At 32.9% G+C, this 25845-nt stretch overlaps 1 protein-coding gene across 15 annotated transcripts in view; it reads right to left on the bottom strand.

Annotated features, from left to right (window-relative positions):
- The window catches only part of ATRNL1 (attractin like 1), a 493132-nt gene that overhangs the window by 340076 nt on the left and 127211 nt on the right, over positions 1–25845 (bottom strand). For all 15 annotated transcript variants that reach the window (XR_014694966.1, XR_014694967.1, XR_014694968.1 and 12 more), the window contains 2 exons: positions 23654–23872; positions 18708–18845 (listed from right to left, as the gene is read on the bottom strand). Coding sequence is in view for 12 of the 15 variants with exons in the window: in XM_084525843.1 (XP_084381969.1) it covers positions 18708–18845; positions 23654–23872 (357 nt within the window). In the remaining 3 variants the exon portion in view is untranslated. The remainder of the gene's footprint in view (positions 1–18707; positions 18846–23653; positions 23873–25845) is intronic.

Genomic DNA, 25845 nt, shown 5'->3' with positions numbered 1-25845 from the left:
AAATCTAGTTTTTATTTTTTTCTGAGGAATTGAGTTTTACTGTTCCTTTTCTACTGATAAAGGATAATACACTATGAATAATTCCGTGGCAGTATCCCATACCACACACATTATAATCTCTCTGCCCTAACCTAAAAATAAAAAGGAAAAAAAGGCAAGCCAGACTAGAACCACAATAATGCATAAGGTATCACTGACAAAATTTTTCAATGCCAGGAATTGTATGATTTGTTCAACTTTCCAAACTTGTTAAATAGCCAGCTGTAGCTAAAAGGGTTCTTATTAAAGAGGTACTAGAGATTTAAACTGTCCAGGGCTTCCCTTTTGAGAAGCATTCTGGAGCTGCTTTTCCTCCTTTTTCCTCCTCTGGATTTACTGCATTTACATGCAGTAAATCTAGAAAAATTACAGGAGTTTTAAAACACTTCTTACATCCTGCATATGAGACATATCAAATTATCTGAACCCATCTCACTGCTTCTTCACAGGAAAGTACACTCAAAGTACAATTTCGACCCTTCACGACAGATGTTCACTGAAGTTTTACTCCTCTTTAATCAGTTATGTTTTCCAAAATCCATTTGCGTCTTCCTCTCTACATTTTCATGGAATGACTATTTAGACACTTTCAGCCTGTTCTCAAAAGTTAATTTTAATTGCGTAAAATCTTTGCTATGCTATCAATGAAAAGCAAAGGAATATATTCCTAACAGCTCATTCTACTTTTGGTTATTTGCTATTAATAGTGAAGCAGCATTATGAGACAGCATAAAAACTAAAGGAGCTGAAAGGCTGCATTGCAGAAAAAAAAAATCCAAAAGCTGTCAATATGTTGACAAATACAGAAGCTATTGCCAACCAGTGTTAATTATTACTTCTATAGTTGTAACTTTATAGGAAGTAGATCACAAATGTGGGAGTGGAACTTCCTTTACTAGAGTAGCTTTTATTTAGCAAAAGTATTTAAACATTAAATTACAAAATCCTTTGGATACTATGCATCTTTATTATCATGAAAAAAAAAAAAAAAGTCATAAAAGGAAGTATATATTGCAAACGTACCAGATATAGCCATATGAGACTTTCTGAAAGAACAAAATAATTTCCTTCGACATGACGTCCTACCCAGTGCACAAAATTACTGATAAAGCAAACTTTTCAGTACCACTTAGCCCCATGGACATCTAAATCAAACCAGCATCTATATAGTGCACTTTAGTGTATTATGTGCCTGCTCACACAGGAGTCCAACAGATACACTGCTCTCCAATCAGCCAGATTTCTCCTTCCATTTTAAAGTGCATCGTGCTTTGGTCACTGCACTCTGTCCCTACCACTAGAGTATCCTTGAGAACCATTAAAGATAAATAGCTGATGGACCTATTTTCCCATGGAGTCATGTCTAAATTTTGATTTCTGTGTATTAATAATACATACAAATAGAGGGTATGTTCATAAAGGGTACTTTCATAGCTCAGTCTCTCTCCCCAAGAACACTAACACAGCCGCTCCACATCACCTACATTCTCATGACATGTATATGAAGCATATATGGTGCTAATATTAGTATGGATAGAAGAGAAGAAAGGAGGAGTAAGAAGACTCAGAACCTTATGTTCTGGATTCCTTGTCAATTAAAAGCCTAGTTCAGATTAGCTCAGCAGCTAATTTTCTTCTATTACAAGATGAACAGCAATTACTTTTATCAATCGAGTTCCTAGTAATTTAACTGTTCCCTGGACAATACCTTTAAAAAGGACATCATGAGTTAATCACTTTTACATTATTTTTAAAATGTCATATGGACAATTTCTGTTTAATGCATAATTTAATTTATCTCAGGCTTGGAAGTCTTATTGAAAACTGGATTCCTACTGATCTGTGGACCTCTATGTGAGAATTAATTTAGAAAACAAAATGCATATGAGCCTTAGCTGTTGTTACTGAAGTAAATCTAAATATATGCTATCAAACAAACAACAGCACAAGCAACACAATATTACACTATGTTCAGTGAAAAAAAAAAAAATAGATATCATTATCTTTGTGCAACACTGCGGGTTTTTTCCACTGGCCTACTTTCCAATAATACAAAAGAAATTATGAACTTTGAATATGAACCATGTCTACTAATCAGTAAACTGCAACCTAAGCCAACATTTGATTTCAAAGTAAGGCAATCCTGAGGTCAAGAACTACAGAATCTAAAATGATAGCACCGGTATACATAAACATATTGAGTCATTAAGTAAATCCTTGCCCATGATTCCACATCTGTACTGAAAACATCCAGGCAAGAATGTGTTCCTGTTATTGTTTTATCAGGAAAGGATGTTTGAAAATCAGCTCAACGAGGCATCTCCTACCTCAAGAAGATTTTTCATTATGTACTGTATAGATACCTGTGTATTGGTTGGGTGAGACAAAAGTTTACAATGCACAAATATACGAATGTGGTTTTTTTTGTTTGTTTGTTTGTTTGTTTTTTAAGAAAAGTCCAGACCACACAGCCAAGCAATTCAGCTCATAGCTGTACAGAGTCTGAAATTGGTGAAAATGCATGTGGAACTCAAAGCCTTCTGCTTCTTGTTTTTTAACCCCTCTGTTTAATCTTTCTAAGTGAAAACATTTCTCTTCTGATAGGACTGTAACTCAATAGTTAAAACTGTAGCTATAGCAATATCTTTCACAGTCTAATGCCAGTAGAAAAACGCCAAACCTTAGAATCAGTTTTAAAGCATATGAGGCAAGCATTCTCAGCTGGTAGAACTCAGCACAAGAAATGAAATTTACATTTTCTGTTTTTATGTGGTCCCACCTCTCTCAATCCCCATGCATTTGTTTTCAAGGAATGAGGCTTAAATCCCAGCAGCAGCAGCTGCAGCTAAAGCTTGCATCAAGTAGCTTTTTTTCTGCTAAAAAGGACAGTTACCTTTAATATTGATTTAAAGAAATATTTATCAGGATTCTTCTTTGTAAGAACTCCCTAAAGCTAAAGGAAAAGGAAATAAGAGTTAAAATGAAAGCTTTACTTAAAACTTTACATTTCAAATATTTCCCTCTTTTTTTCATTTATATTTAATAAAAGGTTTAAGAGTCTGAGTAGAATTGCACAGAAGCAGAGATTTCTGACTGAAAATCCCAGGCTCCCACTACTTAATGTTAGGTGGTGGGAGGATCACATTATTGCTTTTGATTTTCAGGGTCTGTCTGCCACATCAATTAACATATCTGAGACACTGTCAAGGAAAATTTCCTGTTTTTGTGTCTTAGTGTTCTACAACATTGTATTTCTTACAGATGCTGGACTAGGCACAGTGTGAATCTGCTTTGCCACATCTCTCAAGTGACATTCAGTTGATTCATTCTCTATCATGATTATGCTTTAAATAATATCAAATTCTTAAGAAGAAATATTTCATTTGGGACACTGACTTAAAATTAGAACATGAAGCACACATAGACAAACAGATCTGCTGGGTTAGTAGAAATTACATAGAAACAGAAATAATCTTTGTGCTTCTAGATGAGGATCCAAAAGGAAGAAGAAAACCTCCCAAAATCTTATCCATTGCAAATCCTGGTTAACAAATCATACAAAGGTTAACTCCTAGACTACTCTCATCTTATAAGTAATTGAGCCCAAGTTAATTGTTCTGAGAATTTTTTTTTTTTTTTTGCTTCCTAACCAAGACAAACAGAAAAAAGGTTTTTCAAACCATCAGCTGTGGTCTAAGTCTGGTCTTGCTGAAGCCAATGGAAACTTGTCTACTTGGAGTCAAAGCAAGGCACATGCTAAAGCATTTGAAAACTCATAACGCATCTCTAAAAAATGTTTGGGAGAGTGGAAACAAACAGAAAGATAACATCACTTATTATTCCAGAGCAGGAAAAAGCATTCTAAGACTGATTTTTTTTTCTTTATTTTCTTTATTTTATATATATATATATATATACATATATATACGTGTATATATATATATATATATATATATATATATATATATATATATAGGGAGACAAATTTTGGTCCTATCCTCAAAAAAAAAAAAGAAGAAAAGCACACCATCAACACAGAAAACTGTTTGTTGTGTCATTGCCATTATAACTTTTGATGTGTTCCAGTAGGTGAACCATGGAACAAGATGCTACAGAAGAGACGGGTCTATCTGCAGGGTACATCAGACTCTACTGCTGTACCTACATATTCCAGCATTCACAGGATCAGCATACTCAAACATTTTCAGAAAGTCACAATGATCTTAATTCTCTCTCAAATCTATCCTGAGAGTAATCATTGCAGAGAATAGCCTGAAATCCTGCTTCAGCTTTACAGCAAGTTTAATATAAGGTAACATTCTAACGGTGTTAACTGTTGTTCACATTCCTTATTTCCTCCTAATTCAAGTCATATTCAGTATTTAGAATCCAGAAATGAATATCTGAGAAGCAAATGGTTAAAACAGAAGTATACAGAATTTTCTGCTCATTTAAAATAAAAGTAAAAATCTACATACACTACTGATACACTACTGATTTTAAATAATAACAGTGAGTTAAGACTGGGTAATATATTTTAAGTAAAATAATTAATCACACCTCTAGCTTACAACAGGGATTGATAGCATACCGTGTCTTTCTTCTCTCATGGGAAAGAAGTACATCTGTCATTCTCTATTTCATTATTCACAAAGGGCTAAGAGGTTTTAATTATAAGGTTAAGCTTGAGACTCAAAATAAATGTCAGCTTCTGCTGGATTTTAGAACGATCTACTAGGCAATATTAGCATCAACTTTACACCTTCCAAAATAAATTATAATCCAGAAAACTCAGAAAAATTTGTTACTGGTGCTTATGTTCCCCCCCAAAAAGCATCAAAATTAGAATGGTCGCTATTCTAATACTTCATGTGAGAAAAAAAAAAATGAGGAACAGAATATGGACACAACATTTAATTCAAAATATATTGTTCTATTCTGATGGAGATTTCATTTATGTTGCAAATTCCTTCCCAAATGTGTGTACATTCTTTAAATCAACTTTGAAAATTTACATGAATTATATCATTTTTTTGTTTGTTTGTTTTTTAATTATATCAGCTAAAGAATTATTCTTGAAAGTATAACTCTAAATTTTAGATGCAGTATCTTGGAGCCACTGAGTTATTCACCATTATCACAACTAAGAAACATGAATACAGGAAATAGAAACGTGATTCAAAATTATATAAACTGCCTCTGGGGTGAGTTTTAAGAATGAGTTCTCATCAACTTTATGTTCAAGGTATACCTTCGAAATTCAGTCCTCTGTAGGTGCTGGAAATGATCCCCGACACTGGCAAGATTTAACATCCCATTAACGCCACCCTTGTCAACTATTTTACTGTAGCTATAGGGTGCACTTTTGTAACAAATCTCCCAATCATCCCCCTGCTATAATGGTTTTGTTTGTTTCATAGAGTGGCTCTGGAGTCCATGAATATAATTTCATAGGAATGAAACAAAACCAGAAGATGGCAACAGGGCCACAAAGGCAATAAAGGGGCTGAAGCATCTTTCTTATTAAGAGAGCTAAGAGAACTGGGATTCAGCCTGGAGAAGACAAGGCTCAGGAGGAGCCTAGAGAAGGCTCCAGTTGACCCTCCTTGAGCAGAGGTGTTAGATACTTTTTCATAAATGTTACACTCTACAGATGAGTATAACTCTGTTGTAAGGCTGTTGCAAAAGTGCAACTGTGCACTACTGTACATCCATGTTTCTTCTTTGGACAGAAATAGTGAAATGGGCTCAACTTCAGGACTTTTTCCACATTACTGGTAGCATCTGATGTATCTTTATTTACTCCACCATTAAACACCTTGGTGTAGAACTTGTATAACTCAAAAAATATGAAATTTTCTTTAAAATAAGTACATATCAAATGATACAGCTACTATTACGAATCAAGGTCTCAGTGAAAAAAAAAAACAAACCTGCAACTCCTTTCCAACTAAGATTATGCATACATGATTTTCTTTAAGCAATTATTTTAAATACTTAGCTGCCATGCTACCATTTTAAGAAATCATTAAATATTGAAGATACATAACCTATGAATACGCTTAAAACATACAAATGTAACCTATTTTTGTCATCTTATTTTTAAATATTAACAGAAGTCACATTAGAGCTTTAAAACCAGCAACAACCACTAAAAACCACCTCAGCAAGTACTATTCTAGTTTTAGGCAAATAGCAGTTCACCCTACTGTTCTGTACAATATGGTGATTCTAATTAAACAGAAAGACTCTGTGAAAACAATATAATCCAGTAGAGTAAATCCATGCTGTAACATCGCAACCTTATAGAATTTATTAAATAATAAATCCACGGCACAATTGATTCTGAGTTGCTAGCTCAGCATATAAACATTCTTGCTGATGCTGACAACTAAAGAATACCCATCACCATTTCCACGAAGTACGCATTTTAGACAATTGAGTTTAAAAACATTTATTGCTTAGCCCCCATCTCTAACATAAAGCTGCAAGAGTGAGTTCTCTCTGAAACAGAGCTCACTACTAATGGTACTTTAACTTAATATGTTTGTTTACTTCAAAGATTATTAAACCAGTAGCTAAAAATTCCTTTAAGACACCTTGCTGGCTTTGTTGTTGTTGTTATGAGTTTTTTTTTTAAAGGAAAGCTATGATAATGCTATTAAATATTCAGGTGTATATTTTGTTAATTTTGCTAATGTGCAAGGCATAAGGTGTATCAAAAAAGGATGTCCGGGCTTTCTCATGCAGCAAGACTAAGTATGAAATCGCAAGTTTAAACATATTAGATACAACATTGTCATACTCAGTTTCACTGTAAACGTTCACTTATGTAATCCATTAGTCTACTGACATGAGAACTGCCCTTCTGAGCCAGTTTTTTTGTTTGTTTTTGTTTTTTGTTTGTTTGTTTGTTTTTACATTACTAGCATAACAAAACTGCCCGGTCATCCATCTTTTTTTTTTTTTTTTTTCCTAGAAGTGTATATTCAGCTAGAAGCCCCTGATACCCTGTTAGCGTTCAATAATTACTTTATAAGAAACACATCCATCCAATCTTTAAGATAGATGCTATAAAACCAAACAGATGTGCTCAGCAATGCTTATGCAATCTTACTAATTGAGTAGCATTAAAATAAAGCTAAAGAACTTGAGTGAAGTACTGAGCAATAAAAGTAAGTGTTGAAAGAAAGCTGTTATTAGAAAGTAATAGTAAACACTCCAAAAGGCACACACAGGTCAAACGCAACTATTATTTCATAGTGGCATGATTAACCTTCAAGATAAGCCAGTCATATTAGACTAATTATCACATATAACTAATTTTATTCTATTTTTTATGCCTTATCTTGAGTTTTCTCTTTCATTCGCCTCACAGCATTTTATTTTTATAGACCAGTAATGGCACACAATAAACAAAAAACTTATTTATGTATATTCATGCAATATTATGGTATAGTTGTTATATACTTGCCAGAGAGAAAAGATAGAAGGAATAGACTTAGCTTTAAGAATTATATAGGTAGGATATGCACAAATTCTGCAACCACCATCACCACATATATAATACACATGCACAATCACCTAAAGCAGGGTCAGCTTTTCCCCATATTCATTAAAAATTGATCATTGTTTTTCCATATCAATATTTCATAAAAATTTGTTCTGGAAAAGGAAAATATTCTCAATCACGTGGGCAGCCATTTTAGTAACATTAGCTGCTCACTACAATATGGTAATTTTTTCAATATGCAACAAATCTGTTCTCTCAGTTGCATTGCATCCTGCTCTTCTTTGATGGGCAAATATCAATGGGATATCTTTGAAAGGATAACCCACTGGATATGGGAATGCTCATGTTCCCATTCAAAAAGAGCAATTCACCCAAACCCGAATGTGGTTTTAACTTCTTTCCTAGTATTTACAGTCACAGCAAAACACAGCCAGTTTCACCTGACTGTGACCTAAGCCTACCAAGATCATTTGATTACTAGTAAAATGATTATTCTTTTTGCTGAAAAAAAAAAAAAAAAAAGCAGTTAAACAATTAAAAAGCACAAGTGAAATTTCCTTAGCTTTTTGAACTGATACATATATTCTAAAAGCAGCATATTTATAAATAAAATAAAAATTAAAATAAAGGATACTGTGCTAAATGCTTTATCTGAGAAACAAGAAACAGGATGATTTTCTGTTCCAGAAACTAAAACATATTATGGTTACACCAACACAATCTCATAGAAAGCTTCTCCATGTAAAGGTTTGCATTTATTCTTAATCCATTTTTACATTTGAGCAACATAGCTCTGCAATATCTGTATTTCATTATTTCTTCTGTTTAAAGCATGTATCCTGAAAATTGAACTGCTTTTTTTATTTTTAATGTTTGTAATAAATACCTCTCAAGCAATCATTGATATACCCCTGATAACCCTCAAGATATGTTGCTGTCTTTAGTCATCAGCAACGAAAACCGTAACTTGTTTTATTCAAGTAGATAATGAAAACAGAACCCAGAAGATTAATACTGAAACACATGATCTTTTTTTCTCATCATGAGCTGAACAGAATCTTAAGAAATTAATAAGAATTTTGCTGTACTTGACTCTTTCATGACAATACCAAATAAATATATTCTTGGGATGAGAGTACAGATTTTTTTATAGCTTGTTCTTGGGATCATTCAGGAATAATATCCATGGACAGTATTTCCTAAATATCACTTTCCTTTTCATTCTTGCTACTTAATCATTTCATTTTTAAACAAAATATGTTATTTATACATTGAATTTTACAGGTGATTCAGTTGTGAGTTTAGTTAGTTCAGGCCAAAAATTAAACTCTATATCTGATATGTAGTACCAGTTCTTCAAGCACACAAACATTTAGAGAGATGTTTCTTTCAAACACCTATTAGGTTAAAAATGTTATTCCTTGAATTACTTTTGTTTTCTTGTTTTTGAAGAGTTTTTTCGAAGGAAAACAAAAGATAAAGTTAGAATTGCTGAAAAATAAGTAATTTCAGATGTGACAGACAAACTTTTATTTATCAAAAACTAAAACACCAGAGCTTTATTTGATTTTGTTGTTGTAGTTTTGTTAAGGAAAACCACAAACTGATCAGTTTGTATATCTTCATTGTTGCATGTCCTCTATGAGATGTGTTTAAGCAGACTTTTTCAGACATGAAAGGCATAGTATATTTTATTTTTAAATTTTCTTGAAAAAGAGAGCTGCTTCTCTATTGCCAATTTTGAAAATTTGATGAAAGGAAGTTTTTGGCTAAAAGACTGCTATTTGTTCCCCTCTATCTAAAAAGAATACATAACATCCTAAATTATAACAGAAAAAAAAAAAAAAATCAAAGATTATTATAAGGCAGTATGAAAAGCAAAACAATTTAAACCACTCAGTAACTATTCATAGTGGCTTTAAATGTCAAAAAATTATTCCAATGCAAAGAGAAAAACAACTAAAATCAACAACTGGTGATTGCAACTATTTGTGTGTATTTGGTCATTCAGGATAAAAGCCCAAAGAAGAGAAATGTCTTGCACAATTTATCAGACAAAAACGGCACAAAATGTAAAGAAGTCAGCAAATCATTTCTCTGTATTAGCCATTAGGAGGTACAAAACACTACTGATTTTTAATGCATTCAACTGTGGGTGAAGTTTTTTCTTCACTTAAATAACTAATGTGGTCTTGCATTGTAATGTATTGCATTTACCACTCAGAAAATGAAGGCAGAATCAACTGCAATCAAACAGAAATGTCATTACAAATTATTTTTCTTCAAGAGAATCCTCATTCTAACAGTTGGAAAATTATTTGTGTGATGCCTTAAAAGCTATTTTCTCAACAGCCTGTAGGAGGTTTCGAAGAGTCTTACGGACAGGGATGACCATTTTAGTGCAAAATGACAACTTCTTTACTCTTCTTTCATGTTACTGGTGGTCTAAGGATTCAAATCAGTAACTCCACAGCTTCCTGTTACACTGGGATTGTCTGTCATACCTCTGATTGATGTAGCATCTCTGATCTAATTTTTACTGATAGGTGTATAACCAGATAATAAATAAATAAATAAGAAAATTATTTATTTTATGCTGTAAAATTGCAGTATGGAAAATACCACGCTGCATGTCACCTGTCAGGCTTGCCAGCTGTCAAGAGACATATTTCAAGGATTTTCCTGCGGAAGGATTACAAAGAGATGCTGGAAACTCTGACTGCAAATCAGTTAGATCTGCAGTCTCTGCATTTAGAACTAAGAGAATAATACAGAAGCTGCGAGTGGTTACAGTAACAAGAGTAACATGACCTTCTCAGCATCTAGAAAAATCTAGAATGGTAGATTGAGAAATGACAAACAAATAAAATGCCTACTTTTTCTTATTTCTTTACTTCTATTACATTTGGAACAAGACTCTGGGTGTAGTCAAATGTTTATTTGAGTACAAAGTAAAGGCAATTCAGAAAATGTCATCTTAAACTTAGAACTGTCAACGCTTAATCAGATGCTAGCATCTTTTTAGCCTACACACAGTACCTATGTGAACTGTTGAAATTTCTTTCAACACAAGGTAAACATGTCTTCTTAAGTGATGCACATTTATTTCATTCTGAAATACACAAAAGAGGCAGGACCTAACAAACAAAATCATTACATTTCTGGACAGCTGAAAATTGCCTAGCTCCACTGTGAATATCTTTTGGAAGCCAATGACTGTACACTTTACGTTTTTCACACAGCTAAAAGAGCACACACAAAATACGATTCATGAATACTCCTTACCCATGAAAATAAATCTGTACCAGGTAAAACTGAAAAATACAAAAATAAGAATGCATGGCAACTCATCCATCATTGCCAGAAACTAGGCTACACAATAGCACGCAGGACTTGATGAAAGTAATAGGGTTTCATCAATGAAAGCAATAGAATTACTGCTAATATTTGAGAAACAGTCAGATTTACACAGAGATAAAGTAATGTAATGTAAATCAAACTGCCATAACTCTATGATATCTATAAAAGTGCTAAGTCTTCATTAATTAGCTTGAATTCTCATGCTAAATTACTGTATAGGAACAAAATGTCTGCTACTTAAATAGATATATCTAGCATAAGTTATTACTACACTTTTTATTACTATTTAAGATACTTAAGATATGGGTGATGCTTAGCTGCTGGCCAGGGTCAACCCACTACGCTGTCAGCTAGCAGTTCTGTGCAAGCACACACTTTTCCAACAGCAATCATAAACTGTTCCTAAAACTGGACCACTCCACTGAACACACATATGCTGATCTAGTAAGGAAAATCAAATTTAAACAGTTGAGTATTAGCTGAAAACAAACAAACAAAAAGTGGAATTTCAGTGTTTGATAAAAGGTTTAGAGATAGAAGGCATTTTCCTTGAAGTGTAACTCCAGGTCCTTAAACCTAGGATTATTTTGAGCATAAGTAGGTTATGGAATACAAATGTATTCTATAAAAAGCTTCCTATTTTTAGCTGAATTTTTGCTTTTAATTTACCATTAATTATGTTAGAAATCATACTTTATAATACAGTTCTAATCTACAACAAAGCAAAAAGAAAATGGTAAGTATATTCAATGACTAACAGCATTTTGAAAATTTTGCTTAGCACATTTTGCTGCACAGCCAAAGAAAAATGGAAAATAAATTTATTGAAGAGGTTTATTTCTCAATTCCTCAATTAACTTTTTATTATGACAATCTGATTTTCTTCTGCTTTAGTAGTGCAGGACTTATTTGGAATATGTTTGGAGTTAATTCAATTTAAATTCATAGATAAAACAAAGTACAGGCATCTTATTCACTCAGCATTCAGACTCGCTTGCATAATACTGATCAATAAACAGTATTCACTACATGAACAGAACAAATTTTCAAATCACCTTTTGGGGAAAATGTCTTTAAAAAAAAAAAACAGTACTTGTTCTGTCTCTCTACAAAAACCAAAATATTGAGCTTCTTTTGAATGCTTTATTATACTATGATCTGTTTTTATTATCTTTGATAGTTAAGCCTTTTACCTACTAAAAATTTAGTAGGTATATTTGCTAAAAAAGCAAATTACAGTATTTAAGTTAATACTGTGTTTATTCCACAATACAGTATTGTATAAAATAGGTAATTGGCATCGCATTATCTCCACTGAAAACTTCAAGAAAATTAAAATTAAAACCCCTAAAGTAAAATGGTATTTCTTGACAGCCCTCTTGTTTGTCCAATCCTTCATTTATTTTGCCTACATCAGACAAACAAGAACATGATTTCTGTTGGAATTTAGAAGCATGTGTGAGCTTCTCTTTTTCTGAAAAAATTTAATTTCCAGCTTATCACTTTTTTTTTTTCTGTGAACTTGTGACCCACTGCTTCTTAGAAATCAAGGTACAAAACAAAGAGTGGAACTGGGTATTTTTTAAAACTTGGTCCATATTCCAGTGCTGAACTCAGCCTGGCTTTATCAATCATACTCTTTTTTGACTGATTCCCACATTTTTTATATAGTGACTTAATTTACATAGGCATCTGAATCATAAGCCTCCAATCAACTGAATATCTGTTATTTATATGAATAAACACAAAGAGCCTACACTCAAAGATGTTATTAATTTTTAATACACAGACCCAGTCACTATGAAAAGAAGGCTTCAAGAACATAAAATTTCACCCAGTACAAAGTTTCCTCTACAATTTGTACCATCTAATGCCAAAAGCCACAATCTTTAAAACATCAGTGAATTCCATAAATGTAGTTGTCTATACATTAGACATTAAAATTGCTAAATAGAAAAAAAAAATGTATAAAAATTCTGTATTCCATGTTGCTGTGCCACTAGTTCCAAAGACATCAAAATCTCCCATCAAAATACATTCACTTCTAATTTTACTTCAGGAAGATACAGAGGAAAATGCTGGTTTTATGGCTAGTCAAGGATATTGTGTTCATTTATGCTTTCTGTATTTGTTTTTACTACACATAAAAGTTAAGAACATTTTGTCCTCATTCTTAGTCCTGTCTTACATAAGACCCAAGTTCTTTGAATGTGAGTTTGGAGTAGAAGATTTTTGAAAACAGGATTCTGTGGTAGAAGATAGAAGACCACATTTATAGCTTTCTTCAACATTAGTAGAATTCACAAGCTTTTCTCTTTTCTGATATGGAGTTATACACTGAATATCCCAACCACAGTTCTAACAAATTCTAATAGACCAAACTCTACATACTGATGGAGTTTCCTTCCTCGTTATGGACAACACTGGACAAAAGTATCTAAACTCTAGGCTTTGTGGCCCAAACAGAGTCACTATGAAACTGGAACAAACATTTTGAAGAGAAAATAACAATGAATCTTCTACTACTTCTGTATGGTATTTTCCTCTGTGAAAAGCATCATTAACATCAGTGATAGAAGACAGCTTAAACTCAGTCACAAACTACAAGACCCCTACTCATACTAACTGGACTTGTGCAGCTGAATACACCACACCTTCCTCATTTTGTAAATTTAGATACAAGAGAGAAAACACTGTAAAAATGGACAATTTTTTATTTTATTTTTTTTTTTACATTTTTCTTGAAGTCCTTTAGCAATAATCTACATGCCACCTATAACAAAACTCCACCTTGATTTTAATTTACCTGACTACAATACGTGATTGTAGTCAGGTAAATCACTTTTACGTGATTGCCAGGCTCAATGGGATGAATGTCTTTGAATTAACAGCTAAGAAAGCAGCTTTTGTGTTATTAAAACCAACCACAGGTTAAATAAAAAAAAAAACAAACAAAAAAAAAAAAAAACCACATGCTTCAGGACATGTTGCCAATTTGTTGTCACAGCAGAAGGTTAACACAAATGAAATAAACAAGGATATGTGCATAGTAGTTAAACTAGCTCTATTTTAGTAATTTTGTTTCAACTACAGGCATCTAATTTTGTAGAGGTTGTATGAAATAATCAATTCTCTTTCTTTAAAATGTATTTTACTGAGTTTGTGTATCTTACGTTTCTTTGGTTATCTCAGTTTATAATAATTCCCACATATTTTCATCAAAATGACAGTCTATATAACGGTTCCTTGTTGAGAACCACTGTTAACAGATGTTGGGAGCAATACCAGTGATGGATATCAGAGGCTGAGAAAGTTTCAAGGGCAAGCTACAAAATGAGATTTCAGTTCTAAGGCATCGGGCTCACAGCTTTGGGAGTGGAATTCACTCTTGAGTTTGACCCCTAAATTCCCCAAGGAGCATACAGTTTAGCCTGCTGACTATTGAAGGTTCAGTATATGCTGTCTAAGGAGGTAAAATTCTGAATCCCCTGATTTTCAGGACAAATATGACCCTGGGTTTTTCATTTGCAGTTCTTGCATGGACTATCATGAAGAAAATGCAAGTGTTACAAAGGCTGCTGTAGCTGAACAGGTGCTATTTGCTGTTAGACAGTGCCAGAGGAAAAGCAATCTGCAAATCTGGCCATCTTTCACAGTTAGGTAGAACCTAAAAACCAAGGGGACAATTTTCAATTAGTTGCCATGAGTTTAACATCTTTATCACTTCCATAGACACCAGAAGTCAAGACATCTGCCATTCCTCAGACTCTTCTCTCAAAATAAACAAACATATAAAACACAGATGTCAGTTACTCAGCAGAATAATCATATTCATTGATCAGCAGGATTTGAACACCACGGATTTCCCTTCTGTTACTGCAGATAAAGCTTAGGTATCAACAAGTAACGGATAAGATTTATTTTTACTTCATTTAAACAACAGAAATAAAAGTAAACAGAAATTATATCTAGAGAACAATTTTACTGTCTGGGTCAAGTTCACTTAGCTCAAGGTGCGTTAAAGCTAGGAACTGAATCTAAGATCTTAGTCTTTTAATGATGCCTATCTTTGTCTTTTTTAAACCTCCTGAGATAAGTGAAAGTGATATGTCTAATGTCTAATGAAAGTGATATATCTAATGAATAGATGCCTAAGTTTATGTGGAAAAAATCCAGGGTTTATATACATGTACATATATATATGTATATATATACACATATAATCATAGCTAAACATGAGCATAAATAAATATAGGTGGGAAGCACTGACTTACACAATGTGCAAAAGAAGCAGACAACATACAAGTTGCTCTCTCAGAGACACGCTTCAGAACAGCAGATAAGCTCACGTTTCTTCTGCCCTTCACACTCCAGGTACTGGAGGAACACAAAAGGCACCCAGACCTCTTACCTGCCTCCAGGGGATACTACTGACTTGATGTACACCCAGTGCACGTTCACCAGAAGCGTGCTTAGTTTTACTAATAATCTGGAGATCCGGTTAAATAAATATATAAATGTTTCCTGGAAACAATTAAGTTCAAATTTTCAAACAATGATTACAAATCAAATGTGGGTGGAAGCTGTTGCCTTTAATGTTAAAAATGTCAACTGCATGACAGAAGAGGAGGAGTTAATCCTGTAATGCTACAGACTTGCTTTAAAAACTTCATTCTTACAGAGTATCTGATAGGGGACTTTTACAAAACTTTTTTTAACGTTTTAAACTCCATAGTTTTTAAGGCTGATCAGAGAGAGAACAGTGGGAGTTAAAACACAATGTTCCCAATGTGCTGGTACTCACAGCTTTACTCCTACTGCAAAAGCAACAGCAATAGCAGTTCAATTATGGGAAAACTGAACATTGTTTGGGATGTTATCACTTTATGAAAAAATGGCAATACAGCAAAGAGCTTAAGTTATCTTATTATTAAACGTATTATATATTCACAGTGTGTGCCATATGTTACTGTAAAGAATTCTCTCCTGGCATCTCATACATTTAAAGACTAATTTGAAAAATACCTTGCATAAAGAAAATGACAAGATGATAAGCAGCTAGAGTAATTTTTTTTTAACATTGTCAACTAAGTAGATGATTAATAAGTTTGAAAATAATGCTAATAATTTTTGTCAAGACAACACAAATTTGTTCCAAGTAATCTCCCATACTGTTTTCTCCTGTTACTTTACGCTGTAGTTGGTAGTACACATCTTACTTTATTTTTTCTAAAATTTATATAAAACTGTTGCACATTTCCCAGATATAGAGTACAAAAGAACCAGAGCTTGAAGAAAATACAACACTGAGACAAATCACTAAAAGCAAGATAACATCTGTTCCCATCTACGTTTAGAGCTGTTTTATTTTCAAAATCCATCAATATTTAACAATTAATTTTGTATTACTGAATTTTAATATTTATGCTTCCGAAATTGTACCTCAAATGGGACATGAGGAAATTTTTTTTTTTAATGTTCTAGACTTCCTAGAAAAAATAAACAAAAAGGGGTTAAGAACGAACTGGAATAGCTGAGGGGAAAAAATGTTTTTCAGGGACTTAAAAATTTCTTATGTATCTCCTTGTCACTCCTTTAAGATAAGAGATGAAAGGAGCAACAAAGACTATTCCACCCTATAAAATAATAGCAAGCTTTTCTTGAAAACCTTCTAAATCTATAGTTTAGATAGTCAAAGTAGGGAAGTCCAATTTTACCTATCAGTACAACAGAAGAATTTACTGAATACATGAGTATTTTTGTCATTTCAGGAAGAAAAATATTTTGACATATACAAGTATGTTGTGAAAGTTTTTTAGTTTTTCTCCCAGCATACACCACTTTATCTCTCAGCTACAGACACTGAGTACAACCTATTCTCTCAGCCTCAACTGCTCTTCAATTCATAACCAAGTCACACCCTTGTAACTGTAGCAGTTATTTATATGAAGAATATTATAATATCACAATGTTCTTTAAGAGTTATAGTCATTATCATGTCATTCCTTTTAAAAGTTTCCAATCTGGATCCTCAAAGAAATATCTCAGTAGCTCCACATAGGGAAAAATGCACCACATGCTCAGGAAGTCTCAACCCTTCTTTGCTGAAGGATGAGACTTAGTAGAAAAGAAATGTTGGAAAGGTCCAACCAGAAACTTAGCAGGCAGCAGCAGTGAAAAGTGGCAGAATAAGAGAGTATGAAGAGACAATTGGTTCCAAAATCCTCAAATTCAAGTAAAACTGTTTTGATTGCTCCCTATGGATCACTACTATTTTTTCTGCAGAAATCCCAGGCTTGCAATTTAGGCACCACTATCACAGAGACAAAAGTCATGGTACTGAAGAACATCTAAGTTCATAATGACAGGATTCATCAAAATGGTTTAAAGATTTAAACAGTTTTATGGGCTTTATACTTCAAAATATAATGCTGATAAATAATACCAATGCAGCTAAAGACTCAAAATAATTATCATATTTATTTTTAAAGCATAATTTAGTCTAAGTAGCTCCTGTTAAAATCATGTCTACCAATAAAAATATGAACTCTTACCTAGGGCTGAAAAAACAAGTTGTAAAATTTATGATTTTACTGGTCTTAAAAATTGATTTTAGCCATTATTGCACTACACATAATTCAGTAAAGGTGATGGAATGCTTATTTGGTTAGATAGCTAATGTATCCCTGAAGAATAAAAGCTATAGTAATAAGTCATTTTGCCATAAAGGTACTATAGACAGCAAAAGAACATTTTGTCAACTTCAGGAAATAAGAGAACTATTAAGAATTATTTAAAGCTTCATAAAGCACCACCAAAATGTGCAACTGCCAATAGGGATAGACATTAATCTTTCCATCCCCTTGAACACACTTTTAACATACCGTGCTTGAGTTTACCAGATGTGCAGCTTCATGCATTGACTACTGCATGTTAAAGTGCTGAGGAACAAGCGAACCCTTTAAATGAATAAATATTCCTTAAGAAATAAAGGTCCAGTTAAATAAACTTCAATATCAGAGAAGAAAAAGTCACAGGAGAAAATTGTCTAGCTACCTACTAGATTAAATCTCAACTACCTTATTAGGTTTTCATATTAAAAATATTCCCATACCCCCATTTAGCTATTAGTGAAGGAGTTACTGTCAACTTTAAAATCAACCATGCAAGTAAAAAAGCAGCCCGACAGCAATATACAAAAATTATCTCGATTATGGGATTTCATTCTTTCACTTCAAGGAGAATCCTCCAATGTTGTGATTTTAAAACCAAATAGATTTAAAAGGTTAGAGTAACATACAATCCCCAGTATACCATGCTGTTCAAACTGTGCATGAATAAGACTTGATGGTCTCTTGAATTCATTATTTTTCCACTAACATCATACATTGATTCAAATGAATGCTATCATGTATTACTGTAGATAACGATTTTCACTTATACATTCTTATTTTTATGAGGACTGTTTACATGCAAATAAATGATACCCCTCTGAAGTACCATAATTTAAGGTGTTGCCCACACGACAGTTTCTTGTTCCTCTTTTGCCTAAGAGAGCATCTTTAAATTACTGTCTTGTTTGTAGAGCATGCAAATTGAACTGCAAACTGAGGATTCTGAATGCAAAGTTTCTTTTAAAAATATAAACCTGGATTTTAAATTATTAATTTATCTTATCAACATATCTGGTATCAAACCAACATTTAACCTTTAAAGAAAAGTGAAAAAGTGAATTCCACATTACATAAATTGTTTTTTCTTTTTTTTTTTTTTTTCTGCCAGCAAACCAACTTACCTGTACATTGTCCTCCATTAGTGGGATCCCCATAATATCCTGGCATGCATGTTTCACATTGTTTTCCTGTTGTTAAGTTTTTACATTGATCGCAAACATTACTGTTGATGCAGGTGCTGTGGCCATTACACTGGCAAGCTAGAATATAACATTTAAAAAATCATTACTAGATTGCTCTTTGGAATAAAATCATTCTTATGTTATTACAAAAATGCAAAAGAATGTAATTCTGAGGAGTTTAAAGCTGACTGATCACTAGCATATAAATATTTATAGTTTGACACAAAGTTTCTTCAAAATAGCATTATGACAAGACAAATTCACTGAAGACCACAGAAGTTGATAACGTGGTGACTTGTGAGCTCAAGGGTTGTGAGAAAGTCTATTGTGGGTGGCTGAATCCACCCCACATAGCTTTAAAATGCTGCCTAACCACTTAAGAAATCTGTTAAGAGGCAGTAAGCCACTAACTGAGACCAAATGAAAACCCCTACCTACACACAAGCTTTTGTGAAGAACCTGAAATGTTAATGCAAAGAAGAAAATCACAACTCGCACATGAATGTACTGAGGAGAGGGGATACACAAAAAAATTAACCAAGGATCATTCTATTTGTAACAGTTCTGTTCCTCTCATTAGCTTTGGTACAATAAGGGGCTTTTAAGACATCAGAAACGCATCGAATATTTGCAGTCTCTAGGCAGTCTAGTAGATTGACTTTGGTGAAAGTAGAAGAAACTGGACTCCCATTGACACAGTTTATGTCTGACCCTAAAGACATAATTAAGCTTTCTGTCAAAAGTGATTTTCTGGAAATCACTGATCTTGTAACATCACATCTTTTCTCTTGGTCCAGTGCTCCACAAACTCTCAGAAAGCACTGATCACACCGATCACTACTGCAGCAAACCATGATGCAAACTCTGCCAGAACGATTGATCCTGCTGCCAGGCCTTGGCTGAAGGAGCAGGAGTTTTTCCAAGACAACCCCTCTGTACTGCAGGACCTCAGAGCTCACAGTGCTCAGCAGATTAGCAATCTGTCAATTACAGCAGTTTGTCAAGTGTCAGATTATGTCAAGCCTGTCAATCCCTACTGGTGAAGGGTGTGTAAGACTCTGCAGAGGGCAGGTATGATCATTCTGTTTACTCTTTTTTGTAATTTGGATTTTTAATCTGAAAGTCACATTTAGTGGTGCCTTGGTTAGAAATAAAAGTGGTTCTCACAGCATGACTTATAAGTTTTTGGAGCTGGTTTAGAATTTTACAACTTAATATATTTACAATCCTTGTCAGGCTTGGCTCAGAAATTGTTAAACTTAAATTTAGAATCTCTTCTTATGTATCTATAAGATCGTGTAGACTAAAATCCAACATTTCTGGTCTACTGGAAAATAAGTTGGTTTTGTTGTTTTCAAGGGGGTGGGCATTTGTTTTGTTGTTGTTTGCTTCTTTTGTTTTGTTTTACGGTTTGGGCTAAATCTCTTTACAAAATACAATTTTTCTTGTTCTTTCTTATTCCTAAGAATGCTTGCATTTTAGACAATTTTCTGGTGTTTTCCTCCAGGCATAGTTTCTACACCCTTTAATACCTTTCTCAGAAAAAGCTACAAGAAAATACCATGAACAGCTCAATTTTGCATGAGTCTTCTTAATGTCTTCTACATTAAATGTAGATTTTTAGATTTTAAATGTGATCTTTGATCACAGTTTAAAATAAAATAAATAGGACACTTGTTTCTTGTTAGTTAGTGGTGTTTTGTGTTTGGTTTGGGGGAATTATTTTTTGTGGTTGTTGTTGTTGTTGTTTGTTTTTTGGTTTGTTTGTTTTCCAAATCAAATCTATACCATTTTGTGGGATCTAAACTTGATGAAAGTAATATAATTTAGATAAGAGGATCCCATTATTGGTGTAACTGTCGCAGGCATACAGTAACTTTGACTTGAACCCTTTAAACTATGAACTTGTTGACTTGAACCTTGTGCAATGTATTTAAGAATATGAATTTAAAAAATGGGATAATAGTATACTTTTTCAGGTTAGAATGAACACCAGGGTTTTGTTTGTTTTTCCAGCTCTTTTGCACCAACTGATTTATTGCCTTCAAATACTACATGCATAATGACAGAGTCTATCAGATTCTGGAGCAATATCACATTAAAAGTGAGTAATGTGATCAAAAAGAAAATCCAGTTCATCATATCATTACATGCTACCCAAATTTTGCATATGCAACAGGTCCTGAAGATGAGCAGCAGAGATGCACAGAAGTAAAAGTTAACGGCAAAATCCTTATTTTACTCAGAGAACAGATATTCTTTGCATAAAATCAGTGTAATTAGAGTAAAAGAAGATTACCTAATTAAGAAAGTATCATAACATCAGGATAATGTTCAGTTCTGATATTTAAGTAGTCAGACATTGATTTGTAATTCTATTTTTTCTATTTTATTTCTACTCTAATGACTACCTTTGTATATATGCATTTTTTTGTGTTATTTAAAGGATATATAAAAGTAATCTTTATTAATCACATTTTTGACGGTGAATTTCATTTTACTGCAAGTCATAATATTAAGAGCATAATATACGAGCAGGAAAGCCATGCATTTTCTTAAGGCACAAGAAAACGGAGCAGAGTTTAAATGAAATTGAAAATGTATACCGTATAAGTTATATACAACAAGGACCAATACAGTTTATAATTTACATGATACACCATTTTAAAATAATACTGTATTTTTTCCTTTATCGTATTATCAAGGAAGGCAAAAAGTCAAATGAATTGCACAACTTTCTGTGATGCAGACAAGATGGCAATCACACTGATGGCACAGTATTTAAAAAGTAAAATAATAAATAAAATGAGATGCTGCAAAATGACTGTTGCAAAACCGACTGTTGTAAAATTACAGGGTTAACTTTTAAACACACATTTTTTGCTTAAGTGATTTTAACATACATCAATGACAGCAAGAGGGTAAGTTTTTCATGCATACAGATGTGATTTAGCTGAATATTCAGTGCAGTTCCCTTGAGATAAGCAATTTCATGTCCAATTTGTTTATGATCTCTGTGTTGAAATGGTTGGTGATGCTGACAACCATTGATAATTATAGTTTAAAAAACATTTCCTAATAGGAAAATACATTAAAAAAAAAAAAAAAAACCACTGCATCACAATCTGGATCTGGTGTTAAGATACTTCAACTAGCAAACTAAGAAGAAACAATTTACAATACTGAGACTGCTTTTCAGAGGAGAATTGTAGTTGTTAAAGAAAAACTTGGACAAGTTCACGTCCTTCCTAAGCTGCTATTCTCATGAAAACTCCCAACGTTATTCATTTTCCTTTACTTTTCTAGAGGAAAAAAAAAAAAAAAAAGTAATCATATCAAAAGAAATACTATGACAGCTGCTTTGAGGACTATTGATTTCAAAATGACCAGGAAAAAAAAAAAAAAAAAAAAACGAACTTCTGAATACCAGTTTTAAACACTAATAGTTGCCCTGAGACACTATAAAAAGCATGGAGATTAAATATTTATACAGGACATATATAAATATGTCCTTACTTTCCCCACACATATAAATATATATTATTTATATATAAACATGCATATACATCATTTATATAAAAACATGAATGGTTTAGCCAATTGCTCATCAATGTTGCAGAATTATCTTCAAAGTAAATGTTATAACCTATTTATTTTTATTTTCCAAACTACAAACTGCTCAGTAATTTTATACAGATTTAGTATCGATTTTATTATATTTCAAGTACATCAACTGAACATTTCCATATTGCTGGGCTAAGAATAAATTATGTTTGTTAAATCTATTATAGTTAATGTTGTAAGAAAATGGAAACAAAACTGACAGCCTATATCAAAATGAAATGTCACATCAGCTGGAAATTTTAATTCTATGCCTTTGGAAGGATTTGCCTCTTACAAACTCATAAAAGTAATAGTTGTGTTTTGTGTGTGTGTGTGTTTTAGTGTGTGATTCATTGTTGTGGTTATTTTGTTTTTTATACTGAAGTGGAACTTGTATGCATCCTTGGCTGTGAATAAAAAAGTTTTGATCTTAAAAAAGCTCCAGCTTCAATATTTACCAGCAGTAGGAATGCTTGCTGGAAAAATAGCACTTTGTCAAAATTAGAAGATTTATTCTAAAAATAAAAACACACTGGAGGTCTGTCCAACTCCACTGTGTGCTGGACATTTATTCCCACTTCTGCACTGATGCAGCTACCCTGCCTTCAGGATCTGGATATTTCCATACAGGAAGCACAATTTCTACCATCTTAAAGCACCTGATGTCTTGCTTACTTTTCCAATCAGCTCAAAAATTAGAATGTTATAACATATGTCTGCTTTTGTAGTCTTAACATACTATTTACGTCTAAGGAGTAAACTAATCTGGAAGCACAGCTCAGACACTTGGCAGCCCCGCAATGCTCTCTCACAGCCATCTGAACCTTGGTGTGAGCGGTTGGGATGCAGGAAGCTCCAGCCATCAGCAGTTGCCTATTTCTCTGCAACTGCACCCTTTGATGGATACGGAAGATAGAAGAACAAAAACTGAATCAAATACAGCTGGATTTCAAGATGTGTAAGGACAAAATAAGGACAAATAAATAACAATTTTGATTAAACTATCAAATGTATTAAAATATATGTAAAAATGTATTAAATTTCATACATGTGTACAAAACTGAGCACATTTGTGTTCACTAGATATAGACAGAAAAGAAACTTTAGGAAATATTTTGGAAAAACATCTATCCCATGCACATATTATCTGTATTCCTCAAAATAAAGACATTACTTTGATGTGTCTAAGCAAAGAAGCTTTTATTTCATATCATAAGCTCAGGAATGCTACTACCAAAAAATAATTTTAAAAATGGAAGATAAAACAAATCAGCAGACTTTACCTGGACACTGGATAAAAGACCACTCATAGTATTTCTCTTTTGGGCAAAGACTAGCGTCAAGTGCCATTTCATTAGAATGCATGCTAACAAGCTTCATCGGTCCTCTTGATGATCCTTCCAAACATTGCCCTTTTCCAGTATTACTTGGATCATTGCACCATCCACAGCCAGGCTGTTCCAAACACTGCCCACAGGTCCTCAGTCCAGAGCAGTTTTGAGCTTTGTTAGATGGAATACAATATTAATGCAAGTTTTTTGTTTGTTCGTTTTATGTTTAGCTCTTAAAAACAAAACAAAAAAGCTAGATTTATACAACAGTTAGAAAGAAGAATTAACTTTGCATCACTATATCATGCTACAAATTCAAAAGTTTTAGTAACATTTTTAAGACTACCTCCATGTTTCCTTTAAAAGATCACAAAATACACTACAGGTCATTACTACACCATGAACCACCAAAAAATATTTTGGGTAAACAAAATGATACAGACGAGCGATATTACACATCTTCATTTAACTTTAAATCCCATTTTAAATATCTATTTTGCATTTGCATTATTTAAACACATTTTATGGAATGCATATTGCTAATTTTACTCATGTAAACTGTTCTTCCAACAGGAACACTCCAAAACTCAAGAAACGGTCAACAATGCAAAAAAAAAAAATGAAAAAATCTGGTAATTCAAATTCAACCCAAAATTTGGGCACAAAGTTTTAGGATGATATCTGTTTGTGGATGAATAAACATGACTTGGTCTTCTCATCTTGAACTTCTGAAATAACCTTGCACAATAGATGTTTTAAAAAAGGATTCAAAATAAAATCATAATTCAATATATAGTTCAAACAATGTTATTAAGAATCTTGTCTTTTACAGTAAATCAGTTGTTTGTTTTTGCATACTAAAACCAAATCTCTAATTATTTTATACTGTACCTTTTAATAGAATAATTACATTTCTCATAAAAATGGTCATCCTCATATTTGAGCAAATCTGTTTAGAACCAATTAAAATTCATATTTTGAAGTTACTGGCATTTCTTTTTAATAACAAATTACTAATTTAGTATCTTCAAGAGCATTAGAGCTAAAAAGGTTAAGCTTTATATACTACAATCATATTTAAAAAAACTTCAGGAAGATCCTACCAGGAAGACAAATAATCTAAGACTATCTATGAAGTATTTTAAAGTGTTGTTGTTGGACACTCAAATGGATGCTACATTGTCATAAGTTAAACCTTTAGAATATCTGATGTGATGAACTAGGTAAAGCATGATGACTCATTTATTTATGATTCTTTTCTTCCCATTAGAAATTCAATTCCTATGCAACTGTTAGGAAAAGGGTAAAGCCAGTTTGGGTCTTGGAGACATTTTTACTTTTTAAAACAGATTTCACTTGTCCTCCTGATGATCCTTCCTAATAATGCTGTGGAGGCATTTTAACTTTTTAAAATTCTTCAAACAAAAAACTCTTAACAATGAAAAAAATACCATATGCAATGCCACAGAATCCATAGAGACTTTGAAACTCCATAGGAGAAAGTATAAGAAATATACTTAAAGTAAGTGTGGGAATGTTTCAGGTGAATTTCTCTGGGGGAAAAAATAATAATAATAATAAAAAAAAATTCAGGACCAACAAATAAGTAAGCTGAGGTCTACAAAAGGCTAGCCCTCATCACCACTAAAACTGTCAAAACAATCTCTTAATATGAGATTATTCTACAAAATAATTACTTCTTATAAGCAATAAATCTGGTGAGTAATCTCTTATCAGCTGATTGTAAATGAAATTAAATGGATTTTCAGGATTCCCCAAATGACTGATGTTGAAATTATGAAGTTCTGCTAGTACATACAAGAATGCATAGCTCCAGTTTAGCATTTAAATTGCAAAAATTATCAAGTAACTTTTACTCCAAATAATGACAGAACTACAAGAACAAGCACCAGACCTAAGTTTTTTAAAAAAAACTGTTCAAGGGTCAAGGGTCTATTCAAAGAATGGTGTAATCTAAGTGCAGAAACAATCATGAACAGAAATAGAAGAGAAGAATAAAATCTTACAAAAGAAAAGAGAACAACAGAAGCAGTTTCTGTATCTGCATATATATTTCTTTCTGGTTTTGTTTTGTTTTATTTTTTTTTGCTTGGTGTGCTTTTTTTTTTTTCATGGGGGGTGGA

The sequence above is a fragment of the Aythya ferina genome (assembly GCF_964211825.1).
Source record: "Aythya ferina genome assembly, chromosome: 7".
NCBI lineage: Eukaryota > Metazoa > Chordata > Aves > Anseriformes > Anatidae > Aythya > Aythya ferina.
This window is presented reverse-complemented; position numbering and strand designations above follow the sequence as displayed.